We start from the raw sequence: 27,093 nt of genomic DNA, 5'->3' as shown, positions 1-27,093 counted from the left end.
GATTCATTAGACCGGTGGTTCAATTCTGTTGCAGATGAACATGCAAAAATTGCTATCATGGACGCAAGGGACGAGGAACAGTATCTGTCAGGGACTGCAAATGGGCCCACCAAAAGTGTGGACATCTCAGAGAGAAAGCTACTATCAGGTTGGCACAAGATAGGGGAATTAGCATCCCGTTAGAGGTTGTGAAAACGATGATCCTGCAATGTCCTATGTGTCAACATCAGAAACAAAGATCTATCCCACATATTGTCCATGGCACATTGAAAGGAGGTAAATTGCCCGGGCAAATTTGGCAAATTGATTACATCGGTCCAATGCCCATTAGCAGGGGATGTCAATATGCATGTACGCATGACCACTGTGGACACATATTCTGGTTATTTGATGGTATTTACATGTAAACGAGCCACACAATTGAATACAATAAAATGATATCAAGTGGCAGTGTATTATGGTGTTCCCTTGCAAATACAAAGTGACAATGGGTCCCCCATTTTAAGGGCAAATTGGTTTCAAACTATTGTCAGGAAAAAGGAATTGAATGGATCTTTCATGTCCCTTATCACCCAGAGGCTTCCGGGTGGATGGAGAGAATGAATGGATTGTTGAAAGCACAGGTATGCAAAAATGAAGAGGGTACCTTGAAAGGATAGCGTGAACGCATGGTGGAGGCTTTGCAAATACTCAACAACCGTCCCATTGCAATCGGTGAGACTCCATTAATGCGCATGTTAACGCCAGCCTTGCAATTCAGAACCCATAGAGCTTTGGAAACTTTGTTGTACTTATTAGGCAAAGTTTGTATGCAGTACCCTTTGGGACCACTACACACAACTAGGACTACAGGTGTAAGCAAAACCAACCTTTGGTATAAGTCTGTACTACACAGTTTTGTGGTAGCGTTGCTGAGCAGCCAGGCTTATCTCAAGAGGGAATGTGATCTGTAAGGATGTTACATAGAGGTCTATAATTACAATTATTCAAATAGACTCTTATACTCAAGGTTTTCTCTGTAAAACACTTCTTAATTTATTTCACAGTCTGTTATAAAACATTCACTAGAAGGAGGCAATCTATATCACACACAAATATACTTCAGTACTTCACAATATCAGGTTTTGAGGCATTTAAACTACTTTGAAGGAGGAGCAAAATGGCATTCAGAGCATTTGAAGTAGGAGCAAAAAGTCATAAGTTAATAAAACGAATATTACAGTTACTCTTAAACAGTGCAAATAGTTGGAGTTTCCCAGAGGAGTTGATTCAATGCAATAGGCTGGGCAAAGTCAATGGGCTAAAGTCTTGTATAGGATAAAGCAGTTCTGGAAGTTAAACGGAAAAGTCTTTGCCAAAGTTCTCAGAAGTAGTTAGTAAAAGAAAGATTCATAAGTTGGGTCACAAGCTGACGAGGCCTGCAAGTTGCCAAAGTTTCAAGCACTTTCGCAGTGAGAGGTAAGTTCTCTCGGTCGGGTTTTCACAGTACCTTACAATGAAGATTCAGCTGAAGACGCCTGTTCCTGCAGTTCCTGCAGATCTCGCTGTTCCTGAGCCTAAGTCATGGGGAGAAGAGGGAGGATGCCGGGGGACTCCTGCACTGCACTGGGACTGGTCAAAAAGCTGGCAAAGGCAAATCTTCAATTCCAGTAGCTGTAGTCAAGCACACAAGCTGGTGTCCTTCTCCTTGGCTATTTGGTTTCCTGCTTGCCTCTGAGGAAAATACAACCAGCTCCGGGAATGGTATCCAGGTGGCTTACGAGTTGATTGGTCCCACCAACTCAAAAGGGAGGAGTCGTTCTTGTAGGGCTTCTCCGTCGCGATGAACTTGGTGATTCGGACCTGCAGCAGGGCTTCACCGGGCAAACCAACGGTCCAGGAGTTGCAGCAGCCGTCCTCGTCCAGCTTGTATTCGGTTCTTTCGTTCCAGTGGTCGATTCTGCCTTCCAAGCCAAGAGACTCACCTTTTATCCAGTTTCCTCCTATTCATTCCAGCCTAGCTGCCACTCACCCAGCAGGGTGGCTGTGCTTGTCGGATAGACAGCCAGCCAATCACGCAAGAGTGCATTTGGGTCACCTAGGAGACTAAGCACAGGGAGTTTCGGGCACCTCCCTCACTTCCTGCCCACCCCAGACACTCGGGCAACAGAGGCGGTCTTCAATCCTGAAGCCCACCAAAGGCGTAGGAATAAAGGGACCACACCTGGTTTGGCACGCAGAGACAAACTCTAGAAGGACCTTTCCAAAAAGAAATGGCGAAAAAAGAAGACCAGGACCTGTTTAAACAAAGGGGGCTCAGACGCCATCTTGAAAAACATGACTCCCGCGATTTAACGCTACCGGTGTTCACGGTCGGGAAAAATCATGGTAGTTTGTTGTAAAACCACTGCCACCAGCCATTTCGAGAGGAAAAGGGTAGCATTTGACTGCTAAATGAGTTTCGAGACATATGGGATACTAAGTAACCCCTCCAGCACTCCATGGTAGGATAGTGTGTGCTGGGTCCAGGAATATGGAAAGACTAGTAAAGTCAATTTCACTTTACTTTCTCTGGGAAACAGTAGTTTATCCCACAGAAGGTATTTAAACCTTGGGACAGCCTAAAAGGCTTCCCTATGTCACTGCACTGAGGGTGCTGTGTGACACATATGAAAAGATGATGCCCATGGAGTTGTCTAAAACTCCACAATCATGAACACAAGAGTAAAACACACATCAAAATACATGAGCGAGTGGGAAGAAAGGCTCACACTCTCTCCAGGTAAAAAAAATCAAGTCCTCAAAATCCAGCAAAGTTGCTGAGGGTCTCTAAGGTGAAGGGAATTAGCACATTTATAAGAATTCTCCCTAAAAGTACTGGGAAATGTCTCCTGGTGCATTAGCTGCTTATCGTGCCACTCCGGAATCAGCTGGGGTGGATTTGCATGCCAGAGAAGAAATCCGGCTTGAGGCATTGAGGTGATTGGGTATTGGAGTACAGATCCGTCTGAACACATTGGATTGATTGCCCCTACATCCGTACTGGCCCTAAAAGGCATTCAGGTGTTAGGAGGTATTGTAGATGCAGATTATCAAGGTGAAATCGAGGTTATTCTCATAAATAGTGGTGATAACATGCTACCATTCATAAAGGAGGCTGAGTGGCCCAATTGATATTAGTGCCTGTAAAGATATCCATGGTGAGGAAAGGTGAGCCACCCATGGCATTAACTATCCTTGGGGACAAGGGTTTTGGCTCGTCAGATACTATGGTGCTGGGTGCAAAGGTGTGGGTCGAAAAACCTAGTGGTCCGCCAGTTCCGGTGGATGTGATTTCAGCAGGGGAGGAACAAGTTGTTCTTGTAATGGAACAGGGAAAACTGAAATGGACTCATATTCCCACTGAGAAATGCTATTTACGTCAGTGATATACTCCACTGATAACTTGTTTTTGAATTTTGATTTATAGATCCTGTGCATGCTGAGTGCCTGTGTGAGGCGCAGTGGAGTATTTTCAGGAGGGTATGGGGACATGCAGGAGGAAATGGCGAATGCCTCCATACTGCCGGTGGAGTCGGGGATCTGGATAAAGACTGATACACCTGCCATCACTCTTGCGATTGCGCCCAAATAAATAATCTTCGGAGTTATATAATAGTTCCCAAGAAGTGTGCAGCACAGGTGGAAAAAAAGAAACTAAGGTCCTGGGGAACGGTGCAGGCTATTTGTACCGAAGCCAACATCACGTCCTGACTTGAAGAGCATGGCACCACCTGCTGCTGAAAGTTTCCAAGATCCGCTGTCAGTGGAAAAATACAGATTTAAATGAAGAATCCGGGAGAGGATACAGTACATTAGAAACAAATGTCTCTATGAACACCTTGAAACTTGCATGCACGCAAAGCTCAGCATACTTTCGGTATGCATCAACAAATCAACAAAGCAATTTTGCAGTTTAGCTCTCTCCTCAAGCCAACCCATGCCCATCTCTTTCAGATCTGCCAAAGCACTAGAGTACCATGCAAATGGCAGTGGAGCATGGTGTAAATCCCAATAAATTATAGTTACTCACTGTAGTGACTAACATACTCCTAGTCCATGTTCCCCTTTCCTCCATATTGCATGGTCGTCCCGCCCTAGGGACGGAAGACGGAACCCTTTTCACCAGAAAAACAGGTCTTCCCCCTTTAAATATAGAGGCGCGCAGTGGCGCTCCCCTGACTCCGCCCACCAGCGCCACACCTCAGTCCCCTTTGACACGTCGACAATATTACCATTGCCTAATGACACCAGTTTTATTAAGGGGGAAGACGGTGGGACGTATGGAAGAAAGGGGACTATGGACTATGAGTACATTAGTCACTACGGTGAGTAACTTAGAATTACTCCTGCGTCCTGTCCCCTTTCCTCCATACTGCATGGGCGATTACAACTGACTGTAGCCCAAGGGTGGAGAGGTGACACTCATTAGAAAACAAGTACCTTAACACTGCCTGCCTAAATATTGCGTCCAACCTGGAGCTGGCATCCAAACAGTAGTGCTTGCAGAAGGCCGAAGGCGTACCTGCCACGGAACATGTCTCTGAAAAGCCACAGCTATAGCCTTGGCTGTGATAGCATGGGCATGCATATTTGCCGGAAGCTGTTTGTGCTGCCCCTCATAGGCCTCCTTGATGGCCGCCACCATCCATCTTGTTATGGAGGCTTTGCAGACCTGATAGCTTGGCCTTGACCCACCAAAGTCCTGTCCTGACCTAGTCCTGTCTAGGTAGAATTTGAGTGTGCGCCTGACGTCTAGACAGTGCAGAACCCTCTGAGCATCATCCTTAGGGTCAGTGAAGAAAGTGGCTAACACTATCCATTCAGGTGGAAAGAGGAGACCACCTTTGGTAAGAATGCAGGGTGCGTTCTGAGCACCACCTTATCCTTATGGAAAGTATTATATGGCTCTGAAGACACCAGATCCTAGATTTCACTGACCCTTTGTGGAGATGTCAATACCACCAGTAAGGCTGTCTTAAGAGTGACTAGCTTGATGTTCGCCGACACCATAGGCTCAAATGGTTTGTGAGCCAGGGCGCCCAAGACCAGGTTAAGATGCCACACAGGGTGTGGCTTCTTAATAGGTGGGTAGAGCCCGGTGAGGCTTGTCAGATGTATTTAACCACTGGATTAGCGGAAGAGAATACCCCCTCCACTGAGTTCCGGTAGGCTCCGTTTGCCGCCAAATAGGTGCGACACGTGTCCACTTGCACCCCAGAATGTGCAAGGTGTGCAGAGAAGAAGAGGACATCAACCAGAGTGCAGGTCAATGGATCAACCTCCTATGACGCAGCTCAGTGGCAGAACCTAGTCCACTTGCTTTTGTACTGGCTCCAGGTAGCATTGCTCCTAGCGCCCTGTATAAAGTCTAGGTTAGCCTGAGACAGATGTAGATGCCTTAGTGTGACCTGTTCAGGAACCACGCTGCAAAGGCTAGTTTCTGGGGGGTGGGGTGGATGGCCGTGCCTCCCTGCTGTGAGAGTAGGTGAGCTGGACCCAGCGGGAGGTGCACCGGGGCCTGTTCCGAAAGGCTGAGTAGTTCAGAGAACCATGGCCTCGAGGGCCACCACAGGGCTATCGGGATGACCAGGAGGTGCCGGGCCTCCCTGATCTTGCAGATTACCCTGTGGAACAGGGGAGTGTTAGGGAAGGCATACGCGTTCATGTTGTCCCATTTTATCTGATCTGCATTGCGTCACCCAGAGAGCCTCAGCCCTGTCCATGCCAGGACGCAAACTGGGGGCACCACCTGTTGGACCAGGTAGCAAAGGGATCCACCTGATGATGACCCCATAAAGTACTTGTTCGTCCAACTGCCATTCATAGTTGTCTGCACCCATTCTGCTGAGCCTATCCGCCAGTCCTGTTGAACTGCCCTCAAGAGCATGTTGTTCTCCACAGCCGACTCCCAAATGTTGACCGCCAAGGTGCAAAGGGGAGGAGACCTGGTACCACCCTGCTTGTTGATATAATACATGCTGGTGGAGTTGTCCGTTTGGATGAGGATCATCTTGCCACTGATCATCGGAAGGAATGCCTTGAGAACGAGCTAGATAGCCTTCAGCTCTAGACAGTTGATATGGGCCTCCTGTTCCTGAAGAGACCAAACTCTGTGGACGCTGTGATTGTCCAGGGTGGCTTCCCAGCCCTCCAAGGAAGAGTCTGTGGTGATGATAACCTATCCTCAGGTTGCAGTCCGTGCTCGACCAGACAAGATCCTGGTGGAGAGAGGGGGTGAGAGGATGCTGACGGGTTCCACCTAGGGTCCCAATTCATGTAGTGTATTCATGAGGACGGAGGTGTGATGGACCGCCTCTGGGGATCTCACCCTGACGAGCCAGTCGTCCAGGTACGGATAGACATGGTGACCCTAGGCCTTGACTGAGGAGGGCTGCCATGGCATTGATAGGTCTGGTAAAGACCCTGGGGGCTGAAATGAGGTGGAAGGGTAGAACCTTGTATTGGAAATGGAAGCCCATGATGCTGAACCTCAGAAAGGATCAGGCTGCCAAATCGAGACGTGTAGCTACGCGTCCTTCAGATCCAGGGAGCAGATCCAGTCTCCCCTGCACAGTGTCTCCGCAATAAGCGCTGTGGTAACCATCTTGAACTTTTGAAGGAGGGAAAGGTTCAAGGTGGAAAGGTCCAAAACTCCTCTCAGGCCAGCCTGGTTCTTTTTGTTTCTGGTGAAAATCCTGGAGTTGAAGCCCATACCCCGCTGAGGGGCTGGAACTTCTTCCACTGCCTGACTCTCTACAAGCGATCGAATTTCCGCTAACAGAGTTGCTGTCGCAATCTATTGGAGTGGAGGGGAGGAGGGAAGGGAGGGAGGAACAGGTAGGCGTTAGCCCGTTGACACTACTGAGAGGATCCAGGGGTCCGCGCGCCCATACTGTGTGTGGAGGGCAAGCCTGCCCCCCCAAGGAGACACGTGGACCTGGAAGGGCATGTCATGCCTTTTTTCCCTCTAAGGCTGGGGCTGAGGAGGGGGACTGAAAGAAGCACTTATTCCTAGTCTTGTGTTGTTTACGCCGGTGCTGGGTTGGAAATCGGTCCGGCTGTCTTGACCTTCAATCCTGGAAGCCCTACAACCCGCCGAAAGCCCGCCCCTTGTCGAAACACTGATGCGTCTAGCTGTATGTTTTGGGCGTGGACTTCGTCAGGATAGATAAGGATTTTGCAGTCTGTGAACTGTTTTTCTTCTTATCCAGTTCCCCATCGGTGGTGGAATTAAAAAGGTCACCACCCTCGAATGGAAGGTCCAATATGCGTTCCTGGACGTCCAGTTTGAACTTGGTGGCCCTTAGCCAGGGAGTCCTTCTCATGTCTGTGGTGATGCAGATGGCATGGCCTGAGGTGTCTATATGCACCATAGTGGACTCCATGATGTCCTGCGCAACCATTTTTGTTTCTGCCAGCCCCACCTTGAAGAGCCCCTGACTCTGCACCGGAAGTTCCGTAAGGAAATTGGCAATTTCCCGCCAAAGCCTCTGACTACCGGCTGCGAGCATGGCGTCCGCTTTAGACTGGCGAAGGTGTAGTGAGGTATAGGAATAGACCCTCCTCCCATAGGCCTCCAAGATCTTCTCCTTGCCTAGGAGCGCAGAGGACGAGGTGGCAGAGGAAGAATGCGGCTTGGAGCAGAGTGCGGCCACACCCGGTAAAAGAACCTTGCGGGGAGGCCACCAGGGGGCGCAGGCAAGATGGCTGCCTGATCCATCTGCTCCCCACACGGCCTCGGGATAACTGCGGAGAAATATAAGAGAAAGGAACACTACCCTCATCAAACTAGGATAAACGGCCACTGGAACTCCAAAGGACCCCAGCGACACCCTCCCGAGCCTCGGAGGTGCTCCAGAACCGGAGATATTTGACTTGGAGCGTTCTCAGGCCGGTGTCGCAAGCAGGCCGGAGACACGGAGCTACGCTCTACCCTGCAGCAGGCAAGCCCTGCGCCGCAGCCAGCTAGCTGACCCTGCGCTCTGTGGATGTGCTGGCAACTCCAGCGGAGGAATCGGAAATCCCTCAGGGACCCGGACCGTGTTCTCCCTGGACCACACAGCCCGCCCACTTCCCGCAACTGGTGCAGCGCGGAGGAGAGGGACTACGAGGTCGGAGCTGCCGGTGGCGGATCGGGCTCTGACAGCGGGTGCCCAGCTGGAGTCGCTTTGCCCCCCGGTCCCCCTCTGGAATTTCTTTCATCAGCTCGGGCCATTGTGGGATTTTTGCCCGAGCCTCCCCTCCTCTTCCCTCACCCAGCCTGGGGCCCCAGCGGCACTGTGCACCCCAAAGGAGTCCTCCTGAACCATCATAAAGGCGCGGCTGCCTGGAGCTGCCTCTACACAGGCCCGGACTGACGCAGGCGCGTGCCTGGGCCCCCCCAACTCACCGAAGGCCCCCCACAGGGAAAATCACCTAGAGGATTGCAAAGTCCTCCGAGCCACCATAAAGGCGCGGCTGCCTGGGGCGGCCTCTTCACAGGCCCGGCCCGACACGGGAGCACGCATGGGCCCCCTTTGATCTACTAAAGGCCCCCCCCCCCACAGGGCGAACCACTTGGAGGTCACCACCCAGGGAAATAGGACCTGCCAGAATCAACCCTCTCTAGTGAAGGCGAACACACCATACTCCCACGAGAAAACTCCACGCTGCACTATCCCCCCTCCCCTCCTGGTACACAGTCCCAGACCATTACACGGCCTGCCAGCGAAGGCTCCAAGTGCTGCTACCCTGGTGACCCCCGCAGCGGATCTCCGGCCCCCTGGGGGCTTACCCATGAGTACAAACAACCAACAGGGCTGGGGGGCTAACCGAACCCCCCCCCGGGCTCCTGTCCCCCACTTTACCTTACTTGGGGGCCACTGTCAGGGGCGTGCCAAAACAAAAAGAGACTTCCGACATCGCACTTGGAGATACAAAAAGATAACTCCCCGAAGCTCTAAATGGACCAACATCGAAAGCACCAGAGTACCCCTCAGGTATAGAGGCAAACTTAAAGATAATAAGGAGCAAGGTACACCGGCGATTTTAAACCAGGGCCCTGAGGCACGTGGGAGCCCTCCACAAATGAAACAAACCACGAGGACTTGCCCGTTATGCAACACCACACATGAGCTGAGGCAGAGGGAAAGGAATAAGCTCTCGCTCCCGGAAGACACCACTGGGGACACCAATAAATTGCCGAGACGAAGGGGCAGAAACACCTCATGAGTTGGAAAGAAACTCTAGCAAAATACCAATTCACACCTGGCGATCTAGCGATGGAGACTGGCGCCTCATCCACACCGGCCCCTGATATGAACAGCATGCAGTATAACATCCAGACGATCCTAGATGAAATCAAGGGTATGAGAACGGACATGGGTGCCAAATTAGCCAACCTCACTGCCAAAGTCTCCACACTTGAGGACCGAATGGAGGGGGTGGAAAACAATCAGGCGTCCACTGACCTTCTGGAAAAGCAGATGGAGGCAAAGTTCAGGAGAGGTAGAGACGGGAGGGGGAGCTTCGTCTCAAAGTGGACGATATGGAAAATCGTGAACGGAGAAGTAACCTGCGGATCTTTGGCTTGACGGAGGTGGAGGGGGAGACCCAGGCTGGTCTGGAGGGCAAGGTGCAGGAGATCATCAGGATTGTCCTGGGAACCGATTCTGGGGAAACCGTCCAGATCGACAGGGTTCATCAAGCTGGTGGAGGTGGTAGGGGCGCATGATCAGTTCTGGCAAGATTCAATTATTACAGAGACAAAGCAAGGATACTGGAGAGAGTGAGGACTCTAAGACATACAATACGATAACTCCAGGGTGGCAATCTACCAAGACGTGTCCGCCCTCACGCTGCAAATGAGGAAAAAATGTGGGGCGATCACCAGATGGCTACAGGAGAAGAGAATTTGGTACCGCTGGGGACACCCATTTTATTTAGCATTCGAATGGCAAGGCGAGAACCACCAGCTCGTGACGGAAGAAGACATCCAAAGAGCCATCGATGAGCATGTTGGAGACTCCCCAGGAACCTCGGGAAGCAGAACGGGACCGATAGGGACCAAGCCGGACCCCGCGAGGCCCTGATCTAAGCCAGGGGAAGCATAAAGTGAAAGGCACTCGGAAATTCCAGAAAATTAGACATACACCGGCAAGTCGTGGTGGTCCCACATGATCGCAGAGGGAGGGTGGGGAAAACAAAAGAAAGATGTTATATTCCGCAATACAATTGCTTACACGGCCCTCAGGGCCCCCACCATGCTGGGGGTAATGGTATGTTGCCTTTAGGTGCTGCCACTGTTGGCGAGGTTTATGTTTAATCAACATGACAGAAAGTTTGAGACCCATCTTATTGAGGGCCGGAGGGGCATTGGTTTTACCGGAAGGTATCTGTGCTTGACCCCCGATATTGGGAAACCACTCTCTGCCTCATATTGAAAGTTAATGTACGATGGGTCTCGTGATGTATGGGACGCAATACTAGTTGTTGATGAAGGGAGGGGAGAGTTTGAAAGGGGTCCCACACGGAAATCTGAATCCCAACCGAACGCGGGAAAAGTTCTTTAACGAAAAGATGGAGGGTATGTTCCACTAACGAACTAAATAAGGGCCTGTCTGCAGTTGGACTCCTCATTGCAGACCCTGACCTGGGAAGGGTAGGAGCCACCCCCCCCCTTTCTGGCTGATCCATCGACCAGAGGAGACCCCAAGACGACGCCAACACGATGTCCCCATAATCAGAAGCATCTGCTACTGCTTCATGTAACTGGTGCTTTTGCAAGCAAAGCCCAGTTAAAAGGCACTTGTATGGGATGTGCTCGCAAAATAAATCGGCACGTATCTATGCCAAAATGGCCACCGTGTTTGCCTGAGCGCAGCCGACAGCTGATTGGGCTGCATTGCCACTTCCCCGAACACCCGCGACCGGAGGCAGAAGCCGGATACCCAATCCGAAGGGCCACCGTCTCAAGGGCCTGTCTGCAGCTGTCGGCAGCAGGACGTGTACAGCCGTGCGCACCAAAGCGCTACCTCCTTCTATTAACAATGATCTGATGTGGAAACACGAACGCCTAAGTAGTAAGTTGTGAGTCTGATGCCGGCTCCTGCACCGTCATACTACTCGCCATAACATTGCCTACACTTAGTGTATTGCTAACCTACCCCCACGGTGGTCAGATCCCCTGCCTGATGTGTGCCCGGATCCGTGTGAGTACTTTGTCCCTGCTTCACCACCCAACTACCAGATATAGTCAGTGATCCAATTCACTGCCACGGCTTTCATTGTCACATTTAGATTCATTTTATTCTATGCATTTTAGCCATTGCTTTGATTGTCACATTTAGGTGCCCTTTACTCTATGCACTTTAGCCAATGCTTTGATTGTCACATTTAGGTGCCTTTTATTCTATGCATTTTAGCCATTGCTTTGATTGTCGCATTTAGGCGCATTTTAGTCACAGTTGGGATTGTCACACGTAGGTGCCTTTGCTACCTGTCTCCCAACATGTGCACTACTAAGACTGGCCTTATATACATACTCTGTTCCCTACTCTGGACTATCCTCACTATCACCTCAATAATGGCCCACACCAATACCACACCTTGCAACCAGCACGAGAGAAATATGCGACTTAGAGCGAGACTGCCACGTCTATACGACCTCAAAAACAAAAGAACTAGACCTCCTGGGTTCTACATCAACTCTAACTGCCTCTGACTCTAACCCTTTTGCCCTAGGCGCCCCAAAATACACACGACCTCTTTCACAACCAGAAGAGACCCAACCTTCAAAATCCTAGACTCATCCAAAAAGAAATCACAACCCCTACTTTATCAGGAGCCCTCATCAATGCCAGGTCCCTCATAGCACACAACACGGGAATTGCCGACATACTAGCCATGGACAACTTTGATCTCCTAGCTATTACTGAGACTTGGCTCCATGATGCCGCTGGCCCTGCACTCATGATTGCTATACCAGATAATTACAATATACTAAGAGTCGATCGGCCCAACTCTAGAGGAGGCGGCCTTGCCATCATCGCCAAATCTAAGTTAGCTGTAAGACTGACCCCACACCCAGCCATCACTTCTTGCAAACTTCTTTCTGCTAAAATACCTATCTCTAATAACAGTACACTAAATGTCCTGCTGGTGTACAGACCACCAGGCCCACTAGGTAACTTTGAGGAAGACATATCTAGCCTTCTCATGAATATCATCAAAGACTCCACCCAGCTCCTTCTACTAGGTGACGTTAAACAGGGATTCAATGACGATGAAGACAAACAAGCCCACTCTATCCAATCAATCTTAGTCAATCATGGCCTTACCCAAAAAGTCCTAGCCCCGACACATATAAAAGGACGGACACTAGATCGGATAGCTAACTGAAACTGTGCCACTACCATCTCTAATATTTTACCACAAACATGGACCCACCACTACCTCATCTGCTTCTCATCCACCATAGAGCCTCCTATATTAGATAAACTAGAAACAGTTCCACCTATGCTTACCCGAAGCAAAAAACAAATCACGGCTGAAAAACTACTCCCACTCCTCCTACCAGCCCTCAATGCTAGCGCTTCTAATACTGACCCAAATACGCTAGTTGAGACATTTAATAACACTATGTCCAAAGCCTTGGATACAATTGCCCCTATCAAACTACGCAAAAGCAAACGAGAATCTCATCTCAACACTTGGTTCACCCCTCACCTCAAAGAATTACGGATCCAAAAACGTAAACTCCAAGCTATTTGGAGGCATGCACCCTCAGTTGAGAATAAAACTCTACTTGACAACCTTGCTAAAAAATATAAGAAGGAAATAATCCAAACTAAAAAGAACACTTTTAATGAGAGAATTAGTAAAGCCAACTCTAATTCCAAAGAAATTTTTTCCATCCTCCGGGAAATGGAAAACCTGATTGCTCTACAGATAATGTCCCCAAGGACAAACAATGGTGCACAAGCATCCAAAACGCCTTAGCTAATAAAATCACAACCCTCCAATCCAAAATTGCAAAGCAGAAAGCATCCTTCAACCCCACTGGAACCGATACTTCCCACATCACAGACACACCTAGAACAGTCATTCAAAGCAACTGCGAACCATTCAGATTAACCGACATATCCATACTGGAAACTGAAAAGGTGATATTATCTTTGAAACCGTCCAACTGCCAAGGCAACAGCTGCCCAGCACAAGTTATTAAGGATGCAGCTAGAGACCTAGCGCCCTTCATGTCTAAACTAATAAATGCCTCCTTTAGATCCAGTACTGTACCCACCAACCACAAACAATCCTGGGTACTGCCTCTCCGTAAAAAACAGACCCTTGATCCAGCCATCTCGACCAATTACAGGCCCATCACCACGGTCCCATTTCTGCTTAAAATCATCGACAGAGTAGCTTACCTCCAGATCCAAAATTATCTGGAGACAAACCAACTACTAGGTTCACACCAATCTGGCTTCCGACCACTACACGGTACTGAAACGGCCCTAATCGACCTTAAGACACAAATCGACGAGTTGAAGGATAAAGGTAAAACAGCTATGCTCCTCCTCCTTGATTTATCGGCAGCCTTTGACCTAGTGGACCACGCAGTGTTATGAAACCATCTAGCGTCTGCCGCCCATTTCTCATGAGAAGCTATAGCATGGGTACAATCCTTCCTAGCCAACCGTACGATGAGAGTGTCCTCCCCATTAGCTTCAGCGGACCCAATACATATCACCTGTGGCGTCCCACAAGGTTCATGTGTCTCCCCCACTATGTACAACATCTTTACTAAGCCACTCTTCGACAAACTTGACAGATTGGGGGTAACCTATACCAATTATGCGGACGATACGCAGATCCTCATACCCCTATCTGGCAACTTTGTTGAAGACACAGCTCTAGTTAACAAAATTTACCTCATCATTCAGGCATGGATGGCCTCCCACGGTCTCTGCCTGAACGACGACAAAACTGAGATACTGATCTTGGGTTCCGACTCTAACCTCAAAAAACTCAGCCCCAATTATCTTGCCTTCAATATAGATGGTAATATAATCAAAGTGGCAACCGAGGTAAAAACTTTAGGTTTCTACCTCGATTCCACTTTATCCCTCAAAAAACAAGTTAATTCCCTGGCTTCCTCCACAGCTTATACCTGCAAACTAATCAGGGCCTGCAGACCCTACTTGTCCAAAACTAATTGCATCACACTAGCCAATGCCCTCGTAATGTCCAAACTGGACTACTGACTGTAACGCCCTATACACGGGCGCTAATAAAACTGTCATAAACAAATTGCAAATACTACAGAAAAATGCTCTTAGAGCAGCTTTGGACATACCCCGCAGAGCACACATATCCAACATCAGGAAAGACCATCATTGGTTCAAAATCAGCAACAGAGTTCTCCTTAAAACGCTATCGCTTACGCACAAAGGAATGAACAACACTGCGCCCCATACATCTCGGCTAGACTGACTAGTAAATCCTCTACTCACTACACTAGAGCATCTAATCACTCTCTACTTGAAACTCCCAGATTTTGACTAACTAAAGGGGGTGGAGCAAGCTTCCCTGTTAGAGCTGCCCGTGCCTGGAATGCTCTCCCTACTGCACTGAGAGCTAATCTACCTTACTCTAGATTCAGACGTAATGTGAAAAGCTGGCTTTGGATTAATGACAACTAACTACTTTGACTCTTCCAATACCGGACTACAAACTATCTCAGTGCCCACGAGATGTGAGGTACACATATCTTGTATCTCTTGTATATTTGTATATCTGTATTGTATCTATGTTAATAACACATATAATGTAACTTCTGTATGTATACTCGTTATGTATGTAACCTAAGCTTAAGTATTCTTGCTACTGCTGCGCCCGGCTACCCCTGGGTTTGGAGCGCATTATCAAATAATAAACTAAACTACACCCCGATGTCTGTCGGGCGATGGAGATGAACGCCTTTTGAAACGGGTAAGGGAGACAGGGAACAAGGAAGGGGAAGGGGGAGGGACAAAGGAAATGGGGACACCATACCATGGAATTGGGGCTTAAACATACAGAGGATACGGAGGGAACTCACTGAAACTTTACAGGGCAAGGGTAGCGACGACCATGGTTGAAGGGCGAATTGGTACGCTCAACGTTAAGGGCCTAAACTCACAAAACAAGCAATCTCTTACAAGCAACATGTTACGTAAACAAAAACTGCTAGTCATTTTCATACTAGAAACACACTATTGGAGGGGTGCAGAGTCGACAATAAAAGGAAAGGAGATAGGCAGAAACTTCTGGGCCTCGCATAAATCCTCGAAGGAGGGAGTAGGCATTCTCCTTGGTAAATCACTGCTCCTTACCGATGTTAAGATGAAAAGGGGCTTTGGGGGTAGATTATTGGGGGTCAAGGGCCTATGCCAGGGCCCACGTGTCACGTTGGCTACTTTATATGCACCAAACGTTGGCCAAATCACGTTTATCCATAAAGTCCTTAAAGTCATGGACGAGTGGGGGGAGGGAGCTATGATCTTGGGTGGAGATTTTAATCTCATCACAGACCCCCAACTAGACTGGTGGTCTGCCAGAGGGGCGGGCCCTAAAGCCCCCACTAAGGATAACCTAGCCATGAGGGACCTCTTACAGGAATATTATTGGGTGGATGTATGGCGAAAATGCTGGCAAACTCCTGGGGGTTACACGTTCTTCTCCCCCCTCATCAAACATATACCAGAATTGACTTATTATTGATATCGGAGGAGGGGAGGTTGGAAACCCCACGGTTGAATCAGTGACCTGGTCGGACCATGAACTTCTCGTCAAGGAATGGCGATTGCAAGATACCCCGAAGTCATACAGGTGGCGATGTAACGACACCCTCATGAGGGAGCAGGTGTTTAGGGAATTCCTACGGAAAGAAATAGAAGCTTTCTTTGTAACAAACGATCCAGGGGGGATCCCAATGGCTACAGTTTGGGAAGCAGCAAAGGCCACCTTCAGGGGTCTCCTTATTGCGGAGGGCTTGAGTAAGAAACGGGAGAGAGCGCTAATAGAATCCAAACTCTGTGAAGACCTCCGGGTCATGAGGGCACAGCTCATAAAAGGTAATGTAGACCGCAAACACCTCCTGAGTGAAATGAGAGATAAGAGACAAGCCTTACACACAATCTTAATTGGTGAGGTGGTCTAAAAAATGAGATACACAAAGGAGTGATATTATGAAAAGGGAGACTAGGTTGGAACCCTCCTGGCACATAGGTTGAGGGGAAATAGGGTGGGTAGACGGATAGAGAAGGACAGGGATGGGGCGGGTAACATCCAGATAACAACCAAGCACATAGCCGAATCCTTTGCGAGCTTATAAAGTACTCTATACTAAACAAGATGGCGAATCACTAGACGATATTCGGAGATATCTCGAGAACCATCCTCTACCTAAGCTCACAGACTTGGAAAGGGATAGAACAGAGGAAGAGGTGGAGGGGGCCATTAAAAGACTGAAAGTAGGCAAGACCCCTGGGGGTGGATGGATACACAGCCGACTTTTACAAACAATTCCAACCGGTGCTGATACAACCGCTGAACAAACTCTTTAATCAAATTAAAACCTCGAAACCATCCCACTGACATTCCTACAGGCCTTGATCACAGTAATTCCAAAGCCCGGCAAGGTCCCGGCGGAGTGCGGTTCGTATAGGCCCATCTCACTCCTGAACACAGACGCAAAGATCTTCACCAGGATCCTGGCAACACGCCTAGAAAAAAGTCTCCCCTGACTGATCCACCCTGATCAAGTTGGTTTTGTAATGAACAGACAGGGGGCCGACAGTATGCGCAAAACCCTAAATATACTGAGTTCAAAAGGAGTGAGAACGGAGGGTGCTCTTATCCTGTCCCTAGACGCAGAAAAGGTGTTCGACAGGGTAAGCTGGGCCTTCATGGAGGGTGTTCTATCGTCTTTGGGGATGGGACCTAAAGGGCGTGGTTGGATGACAGCTCTATACTCCCACCGCTCAGCAAAAGTTGTAGTGAATGGTGGCTAATCTGAAGCCCTTCTATTGGAAAGGGGCACAAGACAGGGGTGCCCACTATCCCCCCTCATATATGCGTTGGTAATGGAGACCTGGGCTATAGCGATCAGGGGAAAGTCCAAGATCCATGGCATCAAAATGGGAGAAACCAACCATAAAATAACCCTGTTTGCCGACGATGTCCTATTATAGCTCTCTAACCCATCCCAATAGTTCTTGAGGTGCTGAATAGCTTAGAGCAATACGGGACCCTTGCAGGCTACAGGGTAAACCTAGACAAATCAGTCACATTCCCAGTAGGCCAAATCAATGACATAGAGAGGCAATATATTGAGGGCCTCCCGTTTTGTAAACAACCCGAGGGATTTTGTCACCTAGGGATTCAGATACCATCAGACCTAGCAGATCTTTTTAAGGCAAACTACCCTCCCCTCTGGTCGGCGATCAAACGGGACCTTGAGCGTTGGATGAAATCCAGCCTCTCATGGATGGCGTGCCTTAACTCCATTAAGATGGTGATCCTCCCTAAATTCCTATATCTGTTTCAAATGCTGCCAACCCAGGTACCGAAGCCGTTCCTCCTAGAGATCAAGCGGACCCTTCTCCGCTACCTTTGGGCTGGCAAATCCCATAGAATTGCCTATGACACTCTGATAAGGCCCAAAGACGAGGCTGGAGTTAACTTTCCAGACTTAGACACATACTATAAGGCATCACAGCTGCGAATACTGGTAGACCACCTGGTGATGGGCCTAATGAAACAGTGGGTAGGCTTAGACAACTTGCTTTCTCCCCGGTCACAATAGATGAGAGGTTATGGGTCCCCAAGGCACGTATCCCAAGGAGAGTTTTGAAGCATCCAGTTTTGGGGGTGTTATGGTCCATATGGAAAGAGGGGGGTTACCTCAGGTGGCTCACAATATGGCCCTCGCCCCTGAGCTGCATCTGGGCTCCCCCACTCTGGGAGGGGATCAATGAGCCATTAGCCTTCCAACGATGGTATGAGGCAGGCCTCTGTAGAGCCGGACAACTCTGGAGGGAGGTGGTGTTTATAACTTTGGGAGATTTGAAGGACGCCCTGGACCTCCCAAACCTCTCTCCCTTTCGATACCTGCAACTCCTGGGTGACCTTACTGAGAGCAGATGGGGAGATACTCTTAGGAAAGATCTAACAGACTTTGAGAAATTCCTTATCACATACAAAGGGACCAAAGGGGTGATATCACGGCTCTATGACTTTTTTCTGTTTTCCACCCCACGGGAACCCCCATCCTCCCAGGTACAATGGGAAAAAGATCTAGGCACACCCATAACTGAAAAAAGATGGACCAACATATGTGGACAGGCCAATCGCTCCACAGCTGCGCCCCAATACTGCCATCAGGCCCTTAAAGTGATCCACAGATGGCACTACCCCCCACAGAGGATAGCCAGAATGAGAAAGGGCTGCAATCCACACTGCTGGAAATGTCACACTGAAAAAGGGGACTATATACATATGCGGTGGAAGTGTCAAGTGGTACAAACCTACTGGAATGAGGTCTTGTCTTGGATAAAGGAGGTGGATGGTATTGAAAGGACTCTATCCCATTGGCTAATGTTGTTTGGCATTGAGGTGGAGGGAGGTCCGAAGGTGAAACACGACCACATGCTGCATCTTATGCTAGTTGCGTCTAGATGTTGTTGGGCTCAAAATTGTAAATCACCCCAACCCCCGGGGGAGGGAGAGTGGGTTTCCAAAATACGGGCAATATACGATATGGAGTTTTTGACCCACCTGATCGACAAATCTAAGTCTAATATTGAGGGCCTATGGCTTCCCTTCTTTGATAAATATGGAAGAACAGCAAAAGATACTAGACACACCTTGGACGGACCCTTAGATCTGAACATTGCTGCCTAGACTTCCCCCCTCCCCCTGAGTGTGGAGAGATCTGTTAGGAAGGGAGATGCTGTCCCTAAATGTTGGTCCTTACGTTTTGAGCGCCCCTACCTTTTTTATGACTACCTTATGCTCGCGACATGTCTGTGAGATAATGTGTTGGACTCTGCTGTTATTATCCATCGAACCATGGTGTGGGAGAGGGAGGGAGCGGGAGGAAGGGGGGGGGGGAGTTGTGATTGTTTTTTTCATTCATTTTGCTGGTTGTATCATTGCATTATTTATGTCATAACCACAAAAACCTTAATAAAAATCAAATTTTCAAAAAAAAATAAAAAGATCCTTGCAGTCCCTCAGCGATGACACCGGCAGGATCTAGTGACCCTCAGTCTCACGGCCGGTAGCTGAAACAGCCATGGTACCTGTACTGGTGTTAGAACCTGAACGGTCCCTCCCTCTTGGACGTTTCCTGGGGAAGGAGTCGCCATTGCGGGGGGCGGATGAAAAAAGTGGCCCTACCTTGGGCTTTGTCTTGTGGTTGACAAAGTTCTTCAAGTCCTCTGGAGGTGATTGTTCGAAGAGCTCCCTCCACCGAGCCAACCGTTTCTTCAGAGCATGCGTTGTAAGTGCGTCACATTCAGTGCAACCCTCCCAGCCCTGATCGGGGCCAAGGCAGCAGAGGCAAAGAGCGTGGGGGTCGGACGTAGGGAAGAGCCCCTCGCAGGTTGGACACGTGCTGAAGCCCGCTGATGTCGATATGCACCGGGGAGGAGAGTGGCGCCAGAGGACTGAGCACCTGATTAAAGACCAAGAGACAGAAGACAAAAGACACTATGCGGGGAAGAGTGTGTGGAATTACAAGGCCGAAGCCAAACTCAGGAGTGCTGGTGAAAACGGTCTGCTCCTGTCAACTCTAAATTTAAAGGGGAAGAAGATTTTTTCTGGTGAAAAAGTTTCTGTCTCCTGTCTCTAGCGAGTGTCGCCCATGCAGTATGGAGGAAAGGGGACAGAACGTATGAGTATATAAAATAACACAAGGAGGGCTTTGGGGAGGGGCTCTAAGGAATACCCCTTTTACGGACTCCAGGTACCTCGTCAGCCAGCAAATGGCCATTCCTGAGCTCCAGTGGGTTATAAAGGTGGGGTGTGCCATGTGATTTTGTTACACTCCTCACAGCTTGTTCTTCAGGGAAGACAAGCAGACAGTGCACTCACTGATTCTACTTAAGTAGGGATAAGCGACTGCATACATTTGCGAGACAACATGAGGACAAACAAGAGACGGCAGTCTAGTAAGTGGCAAACTAACCTTTATAAACCGTGTATTTTCTGTGTGCTGTAAACAAGACACTGCTGGTGGAGGTAATATATGGAGGGCAGATGTCTATAAAAATATACATTTTCAGACGTTTATGGAAATCAAAGATTCTGTTTTTCATCTATGGAGTCCCAATGCCTGCCTGGTCAGGTCAGTCTTGCAGAAAAAACGATGTTCTTAAAAGGAAAGTAATACAATTTATGTCCCCATCTTCTCTGTTACCCCTGAAAAAGTCTCTTTACACCTACCTCCTCGCGTTGCAAGGACGGTACCACAATAAGAAAACGCCAAGCATGAAGTGTCTGTGCCAGGTGCGTGCGCCTGTCTGCAGTGGAACTTAGTGTGAACCTGTTGGCAAACAAACAAAACACAACACACTTGATTATTAATGCCCATTACAATCTCAAACTTAAAAACTGACATATACAACGTGAGCGCTATGCACAAATGTACACACAAAAACACCAAAAAGAGAATTGTTAATAATATGGCTCACCTTTTACATACAATGGTCAGGGGTTTGGGTAATGCACTGAAACAAAGCCATTCCTGTTAATAAAAAGCAGTCTTAGACACATCACAGAGCCAAGCTGATGAGGTTAAATCTGCCCGCTATATTTGTTCAATACAAATATTTTATTTTTATTTTATTTTGTATTTCTCTATTGTGTTTTGGTTCAATAACCTTTCACGACGAAAGTTATTGCATCACATAAAACGGCATAAATAACAGTTCTATATATCATCCATAAAGTCCTATAGGAATAAAAATCTAGCAGCACCAAAAACTCTGTTTTTAACAAAGTACAGAGTAAAACATTGCATTAGTCAGAACATTTCATCAAGTCTAGCTTAAAATGTATTCAGGACATCGTTAGCTTTAAAATAAAGGAAGGCAATAATCAATTTAAAAACATTAATTCCTGTACGACGGAGTCCTGCTTGTTCATTTGCATAACAACAGTATTCAAAAACGTATCTACTGCTAATGAAGTTTGAGCACCAATCATCTGTTGCGTCCACCACTCATCACATGTAATTACCTTAAAAATCAATCAAAATATAATTCTCTAAGCCGAGTTAATCCTCCACATTCAACAACAACGTGCTTCAATTTGCTGAGGTACTTTGCAGAAACAACAAATTCCGAAATTCCTAGGTACCCAATTTGGGGCACCGAGAATCTAATTTGTGTGAACCAAGTTTAAGTGAAACCATAGAAACGGGGCCCTTAATCCAGCATTAGGGAACTTGCAGAGATATACTAGGATGGTGTTCCAAGATTTCACATTCATCACTACCTGGTAGAACAGCTATATTTCGTGCTTTCCACAATCGGTTTAATCCAATCCTGATTCCATACCTTGACTTTGACCCACTCTGGGTTCTCTATAAGGTTGACCATAGTAACATTTAGTTCAGCTAATAGGTTTATACACTTAACAGATCACATCATCAAACTTTTACCTGAACCATTTATAATTTCACTTGCTGTTCCCGGCCAGAGTTTAGCAAACTTTGCCCAGATTTATATCTAGAAAGCATCATTACAGAATAGCACTGTTTATTAGCTTGTGCCCTCGAGAATAGTACTGTGATTACTAGCTTGCGCCCCCTAGGAGAGCACTGTGATTATTGCCTCTTCTTCAGGATAATACTGTGATTGTCAGACTGAGCACTAACCTTAGAGATTAGCACACATTTATCCATTTCATATGTAGAAAGCATCACTACAGAAGAGAACTCTGATTATTAGCTCTTGCCCCTTAAGATAGCACTGTTTATCAGTTTGTGCCCACTAGAACAATTCTTTAGTTATGAGCTATACCTTGCTTCACACAACAAAGTTTGTTTACTGCAGTAAGCCTTTCCAGGGAGAGCAACATTAGGGATAGCCACTGAAATATCCCAGCGATACAACCCTAGTAAACCTCCCCAACTGGACAACCCTAACTCGAGACAGCGACTGAGCTACCCCAAATACATCACCTGACTAGAACACCCAACAGACAGAGCCCAAGCTGGTACCGGACATTCCCGCACACCCAGTCCAACACCACAAGACAGCCGGACCAAAAGCAAAAAAGACCAACTCTGCACCAATGAACCGAAGAAAAACCAACGAAAAACGCTCAAGCTCAAAATGCTGCACAAAATAATGGGACCAGAGGAAAGACAAAGAGCAGAAAGAACAAACCCAACTGAACACCACCGAAGACTCAAAACTGCAGAACACACTCCCACAGACAGGAACAACAAGAGAACCAGCGCTGGGTGAAGAGAGAAATCCCTCTACCTAACTCCATACCTCGCAAATAACCACTCACCAGAACAAGCCAACCCAACGCACAAATCAAGAACAACTGACAACCAAACACAACCACGCAGAAGAAGAGCGGACACAGATAGAAATAACAAGAACATAATTGACGCACTAGCACCTTACATCACCAAAACACAAGGACCTTCTACTCGACAGCCACAAAATCTAGAAGAGGAGCCTGATGAAAACAAAAGCCCAAGACTGAACCTCGAAGAACCTTTCGACGAGACCGACACAACTGTAGCATCACCTCAACTAGAGATCGACCTACAAAGAAACCTTAACACCAATCAGAAGACAACACAGACTTTAAAGCACAAACCAAACTACAACTTTAAAATCCATTGCAACCTAAGAAACGCAAGATCCATGTCAAAACACTCTACAGAGATCTTTGACCGTCTATGCAACAACAGCATTGACATCCTATTCATCAAAGAAACATGGCTGGATGACAACTACAAAATCACACTCCAAAGCTGCCTCCCCACAACTTCAAATGCCTTCAAGTAAACAGGAAAAATAAAAAAAGGAGGAAGCCTCGCAATAGCCTTCAAAGAAAACCTGAAAGTAAAAACAGACAAACCCCTTAACATCATCAACTGCGAAACCATGGTCATACACCTATCAGCGAATCCAAAAACAAACATCAAATTCATACTGGTTTACAGACCACCGACATACGATGCAACCTTCTTCGACAACTTCATAGAAGCCATCACCAACATAGCCATCAGCACGAACATCTAATAATCCTGGGAGACTTCAACATTTGGTTCGAAGAATAACACACCAACTCTCAAAACTCACTAATTGGGCAGCTAGCAACCATGAAATTGCAACAATTGGTCAAAGGGGCAACATACTCTCATCCTCCCATTCGTGATCACACTACCAACTCAACTCAGTATCCAGCCCCTCAAGTTCACAACCACCACAAAAAGAAACTGGAAAACCGTCAAAGCAAGCAACTTAATGGAACAAAAGGAGATGACAAAACCTTCAACAACAGAACTGGAGCTGGCAGACCTAGACGGGAAAGCGGAACTACTCCACAAACGGACTGCAGATACAATTGAAAACATCGCCCCGGAAAAACCATTTACCCCCTCAAGAAAAAGAGCAATGGCAAAATGGTTCACCCCACTACTAAGCACCATTAAAAAGAACAATAAGAAGCTGGAATTGAAATGCAGGAAAGAATACAAACAAAAAAAAAAAAACAGTTCCGGAAACAAATCCGATCATACAAGAAGGAAATTCAAAAGGCAAAGAGAAGGCATTATGATGACAGAATCACCAATGCCACCAACACACAAAAGAAATGTTCAACATCATAAAAGAAATGAGCAACCCACCTGGTTGCGACAACACTCCAACCCCCTCAGAGAAACTATGCAACGACTTGGCAGACCATTTCAAGAACAAAATCAACGACATCCGACAAATCATACAAAACAGACCAACCAACCCTAACACTCAACTAACCGGATCTGACGAGGAACCACAGCACAAACTCCAAAACTTACCTGAAATATCGGCAGAGGCATTCGTTAAGATGGTAAAACAAAGCAAGAAAGCGGGATCACCCATGGATCCCTGCCCCGACATCTACAAATCAATCCTCACACAAGGAACGCCATCAGAATACTACACAAACCTCCTAAATCTTTCACTCACGTAACAAGAACCGTACCACGATCCTTCAAATCAGCATACATTAAACTGCTTTTAAAAAACACAAGTGGCGACGTGGAAGACCTCTCCAACTACAGACTGATTTCAAACATTCCCCACCCTAGAAACCTACGTATACAAATTAACCCAAGAACATGTAGACAAACATCACCTGCTAGACCAAGCACAAGTCGGTTTCAGACTTGCAAGAGGAACAGAATCGGCACTACTATCCACCTGGGATGACCTAAAAACGAACACAGACTCCAACACAATCTCAGCTCTGATTCTGCTCAACCTCTCCGCAGCCTTTGACACAGTAAGCCATGACACCCTAACCAAAAGATTGGAAGATATACGTATAACGGACATGGCACTACTCTGGATTAAGTCATTCCTAGCAGACAGAACAGAAACCGTATGGATAAACCCCTTCAAACCTGCTCCACGAGTTAACGACTGAAGTACCACAGGGTAACTCACTATCACCACTATACTTCAACATCTACCAGATACCAGTAATAAGGATCTTTAAAAAATACAAAATTACATGCTACAATTATGCAGACGACACTCAAATCATCTACAAAATGGAAGATACTCAAGCCGATCACTGAACCCTAATAGAATGTCTAAAAGAAGTCTGACTGGCTGAATGCCAACAACTTGAAAATCAAACCAGGAAAGACAGAAATCATGATTATATCCCAAAACCGAGACAACCACACCTGCATTCCCTGGCCGACGGAAATAGGAATGCGCCCACACCATCTAAGGTAGTAAAAAATCTGGGAGTGCTAATGGACAACGCCCGAACCTTAGAACCATAAATAAACGCAATAATAAAGAAATGCTTCTTCCTCCTTCACACAAGAAGAATAACACCGTTCCTCTCCGTCACTCACAAAACACGTACAATCATGTCAAGAATCGACTATGCAAACAGCCTCTACCTCGGGATGCCAGAACACCACCTGAAGAAACTACAACAAATCCAAAATGCACCCAGACTCCTCAAACTATCCAGAAGAGACCACATCACTCCAGCACTAAGAATACTACATTGGCTTCCAATCAAACATCGTATCACCTTCAAAACAATGTGCATAACACACAGGGCAATCAGTGGACAAGGAGCTGAATTCCTACAAAAGAAAATAATCTACAAGCCAACAAGACTCCTCACATCAACTAATGAAATCCGCCTCGAACCAAAAACATACATCATGAAGAAACTAGGGGGCTCCTCCTTCTCCCACCTGGCCGCAAAAACCTGGAACATCCCGAAAGAAATAAGAAACACCAAAGACCACCTACAATTTAGAAAACGACTAAAAACCTGGCTCTTCAATACCAGGGAAGCAAATTGAAACTAAACATTCAAACAGGAAACACAAAGAACAAGACTGACAGAATATATGAAGACACAGACAACACCCAGAACCGACTAAGGTAAACTCTACAACAACAAGAATGACAACGCTAGGTGGAACAGAACACAAGCGACAAACCCATGAGGACAGAATCAGCATACATGCCCAACACTATCCAACAACCTCACCCACTCCATGAACGTTACCAAGTGCCATACTTGAATGGAATTGTGAGTGTTGGCAAGTACCACATTGAGACAGAATTGTGAACGTTAGCCTACGCTGGACCCAGACGGAATAGTGAATGATAGCAACTACCACATTCAGTTAGTATGGTAATCATTAACCTACGTCACATCTAGATAGGAATTTGAAGATTAGCAATCCCACACTTAAATAGAAGCGTGAATGTTGGCAAGCACCTGGATAGAATTGTCAACAGCTTACCTGGCAGGGGAGACACCATGATCACTAAGGTGGTTCTCCCAGGGTGAGGCTCATCCATTGCACACCGGATGTGCTGACCCCTGAGATGTCCCCAAGATAAACGCCTAATCTAAACTTAAATCTAACTTGTCATCAGCTCCCTTCCCCAGGATTAAGATACACAGGAGTCTTGTTTCAAACAAAAAGGGTTTTCTGATGGTTCATGACTGCTGAACCATTCATTATATGTCCTTCCGCACATTTCATCACAGGAAAAGGTGGGACCATTGATACCAAGATGAGCATCCCAGAGTCTAGGGTGGCAAAAGCGGCTTCCCAGAAAAAGGCAAATCCTTCTCTTCCGTGGTTTTCTCTCTGCACTCCTTCTTTGGGCTTACCTTTCGCTGCTTAAACCAATGTTCAGTTAGTTGGTATTGCCAATGTGGGATTTACTTCCCTTACTTTGTCCATTCATTCAAGTCTCCCTTCGCTTGGCTTCAGACCTTTCAGTTCTTTCACAATTCTCAGATCAAAGACTTCCAATAGTCAACCACATATCGTTGGGTTGCTCTGTTATGCCATCATCACAATTTCATGAGTCACTTTCATTCACTTCGTCAAAGACCTTCGAATGTACAACAGGGGCTTGCGCCCTTGACTGCACCCTTGTATGACCACTTTGAAAGTCCTTCAATAATCTTTATTAACCATACTGTTTTAGCACCTTGTGTCCTGGATATTGTAGTTAATTCTTACTCATGCTCCTTTAGGACCCTTGGATTCGCAAAGTTCATAAGAAGCCCTTCCAGCATTGCAGCTTATTTTCATTCTTCTCCATCACTTTTCCCTTTTAAAAATACTCTCATAGCATCCCGTTCGCCTTTCACAAACCAGAATTTTGTGTAGCTCATCAACTCACTGGTTGTTCAGGCTTTAATTGTCCTTTTCTAGTCAGGGCCCCTTCTTCCGGGCTCAGACTTTCTTGCCCATAGGGCCTCCCTCTGCCGGGCGCGGACCTTTCTTCAATTTAAGCTACTTTCCATATAAAAATA

At 47.2% G+C, this 27,093-nt stretch overlaps 1 protein-coding gene and 1 pseudogene across 3 annotated transcripts in view; one reads left to right on the top strand and one right to left on the bottom strand.

Annotated features, from left to right (window-relative positions):
* The window catches only part of WDR70 (WD repeat domain 70), a 2,341,596-nt gene that overhangs the window by 706,976 nt on the left and 1,607,527 nt on the right, over positions 1–27,093 (bottom strand). For all 3 annotated transcript variants that reach the window (XM_069627151.1, XM_069627149.1, XM_069627150.1), the window contains exon 10: positions 20,491–20,590. In XM_069627151.1, the coding sequence (XP_069483252.1) occupies positions 20,491–20,590 (100 nt within the window). The remainder of the gene's footprint in view (positions 1–20,490; positions 20,591–27,093) is intronic.
* Positions 26,055–26,184, top strand: LOC138512801 (U1 spliceosomal RNA; annotated as a pseudogene).

This window comes from Ambystoma mexicanum, chromosome 6p (genome assembly GCF_040938575.1).
Source record: "Ambystoma mexicanum isolate Mex_15411 chromosome 6p, UKY_AmexF1_1, whole genome shotgun sequence".
In the NCBI taxonomy this organism is placed as follows: domain Eukaryota; kingdom Metazoa; phylum Chordata; class Amphibia; order Caudata; family Ambystomatidae; genus Ambystoma; species Ambystoma mexicanum.
This window is presented reverse-complemented; position numbering and strand designations above follow the sequence as displayed.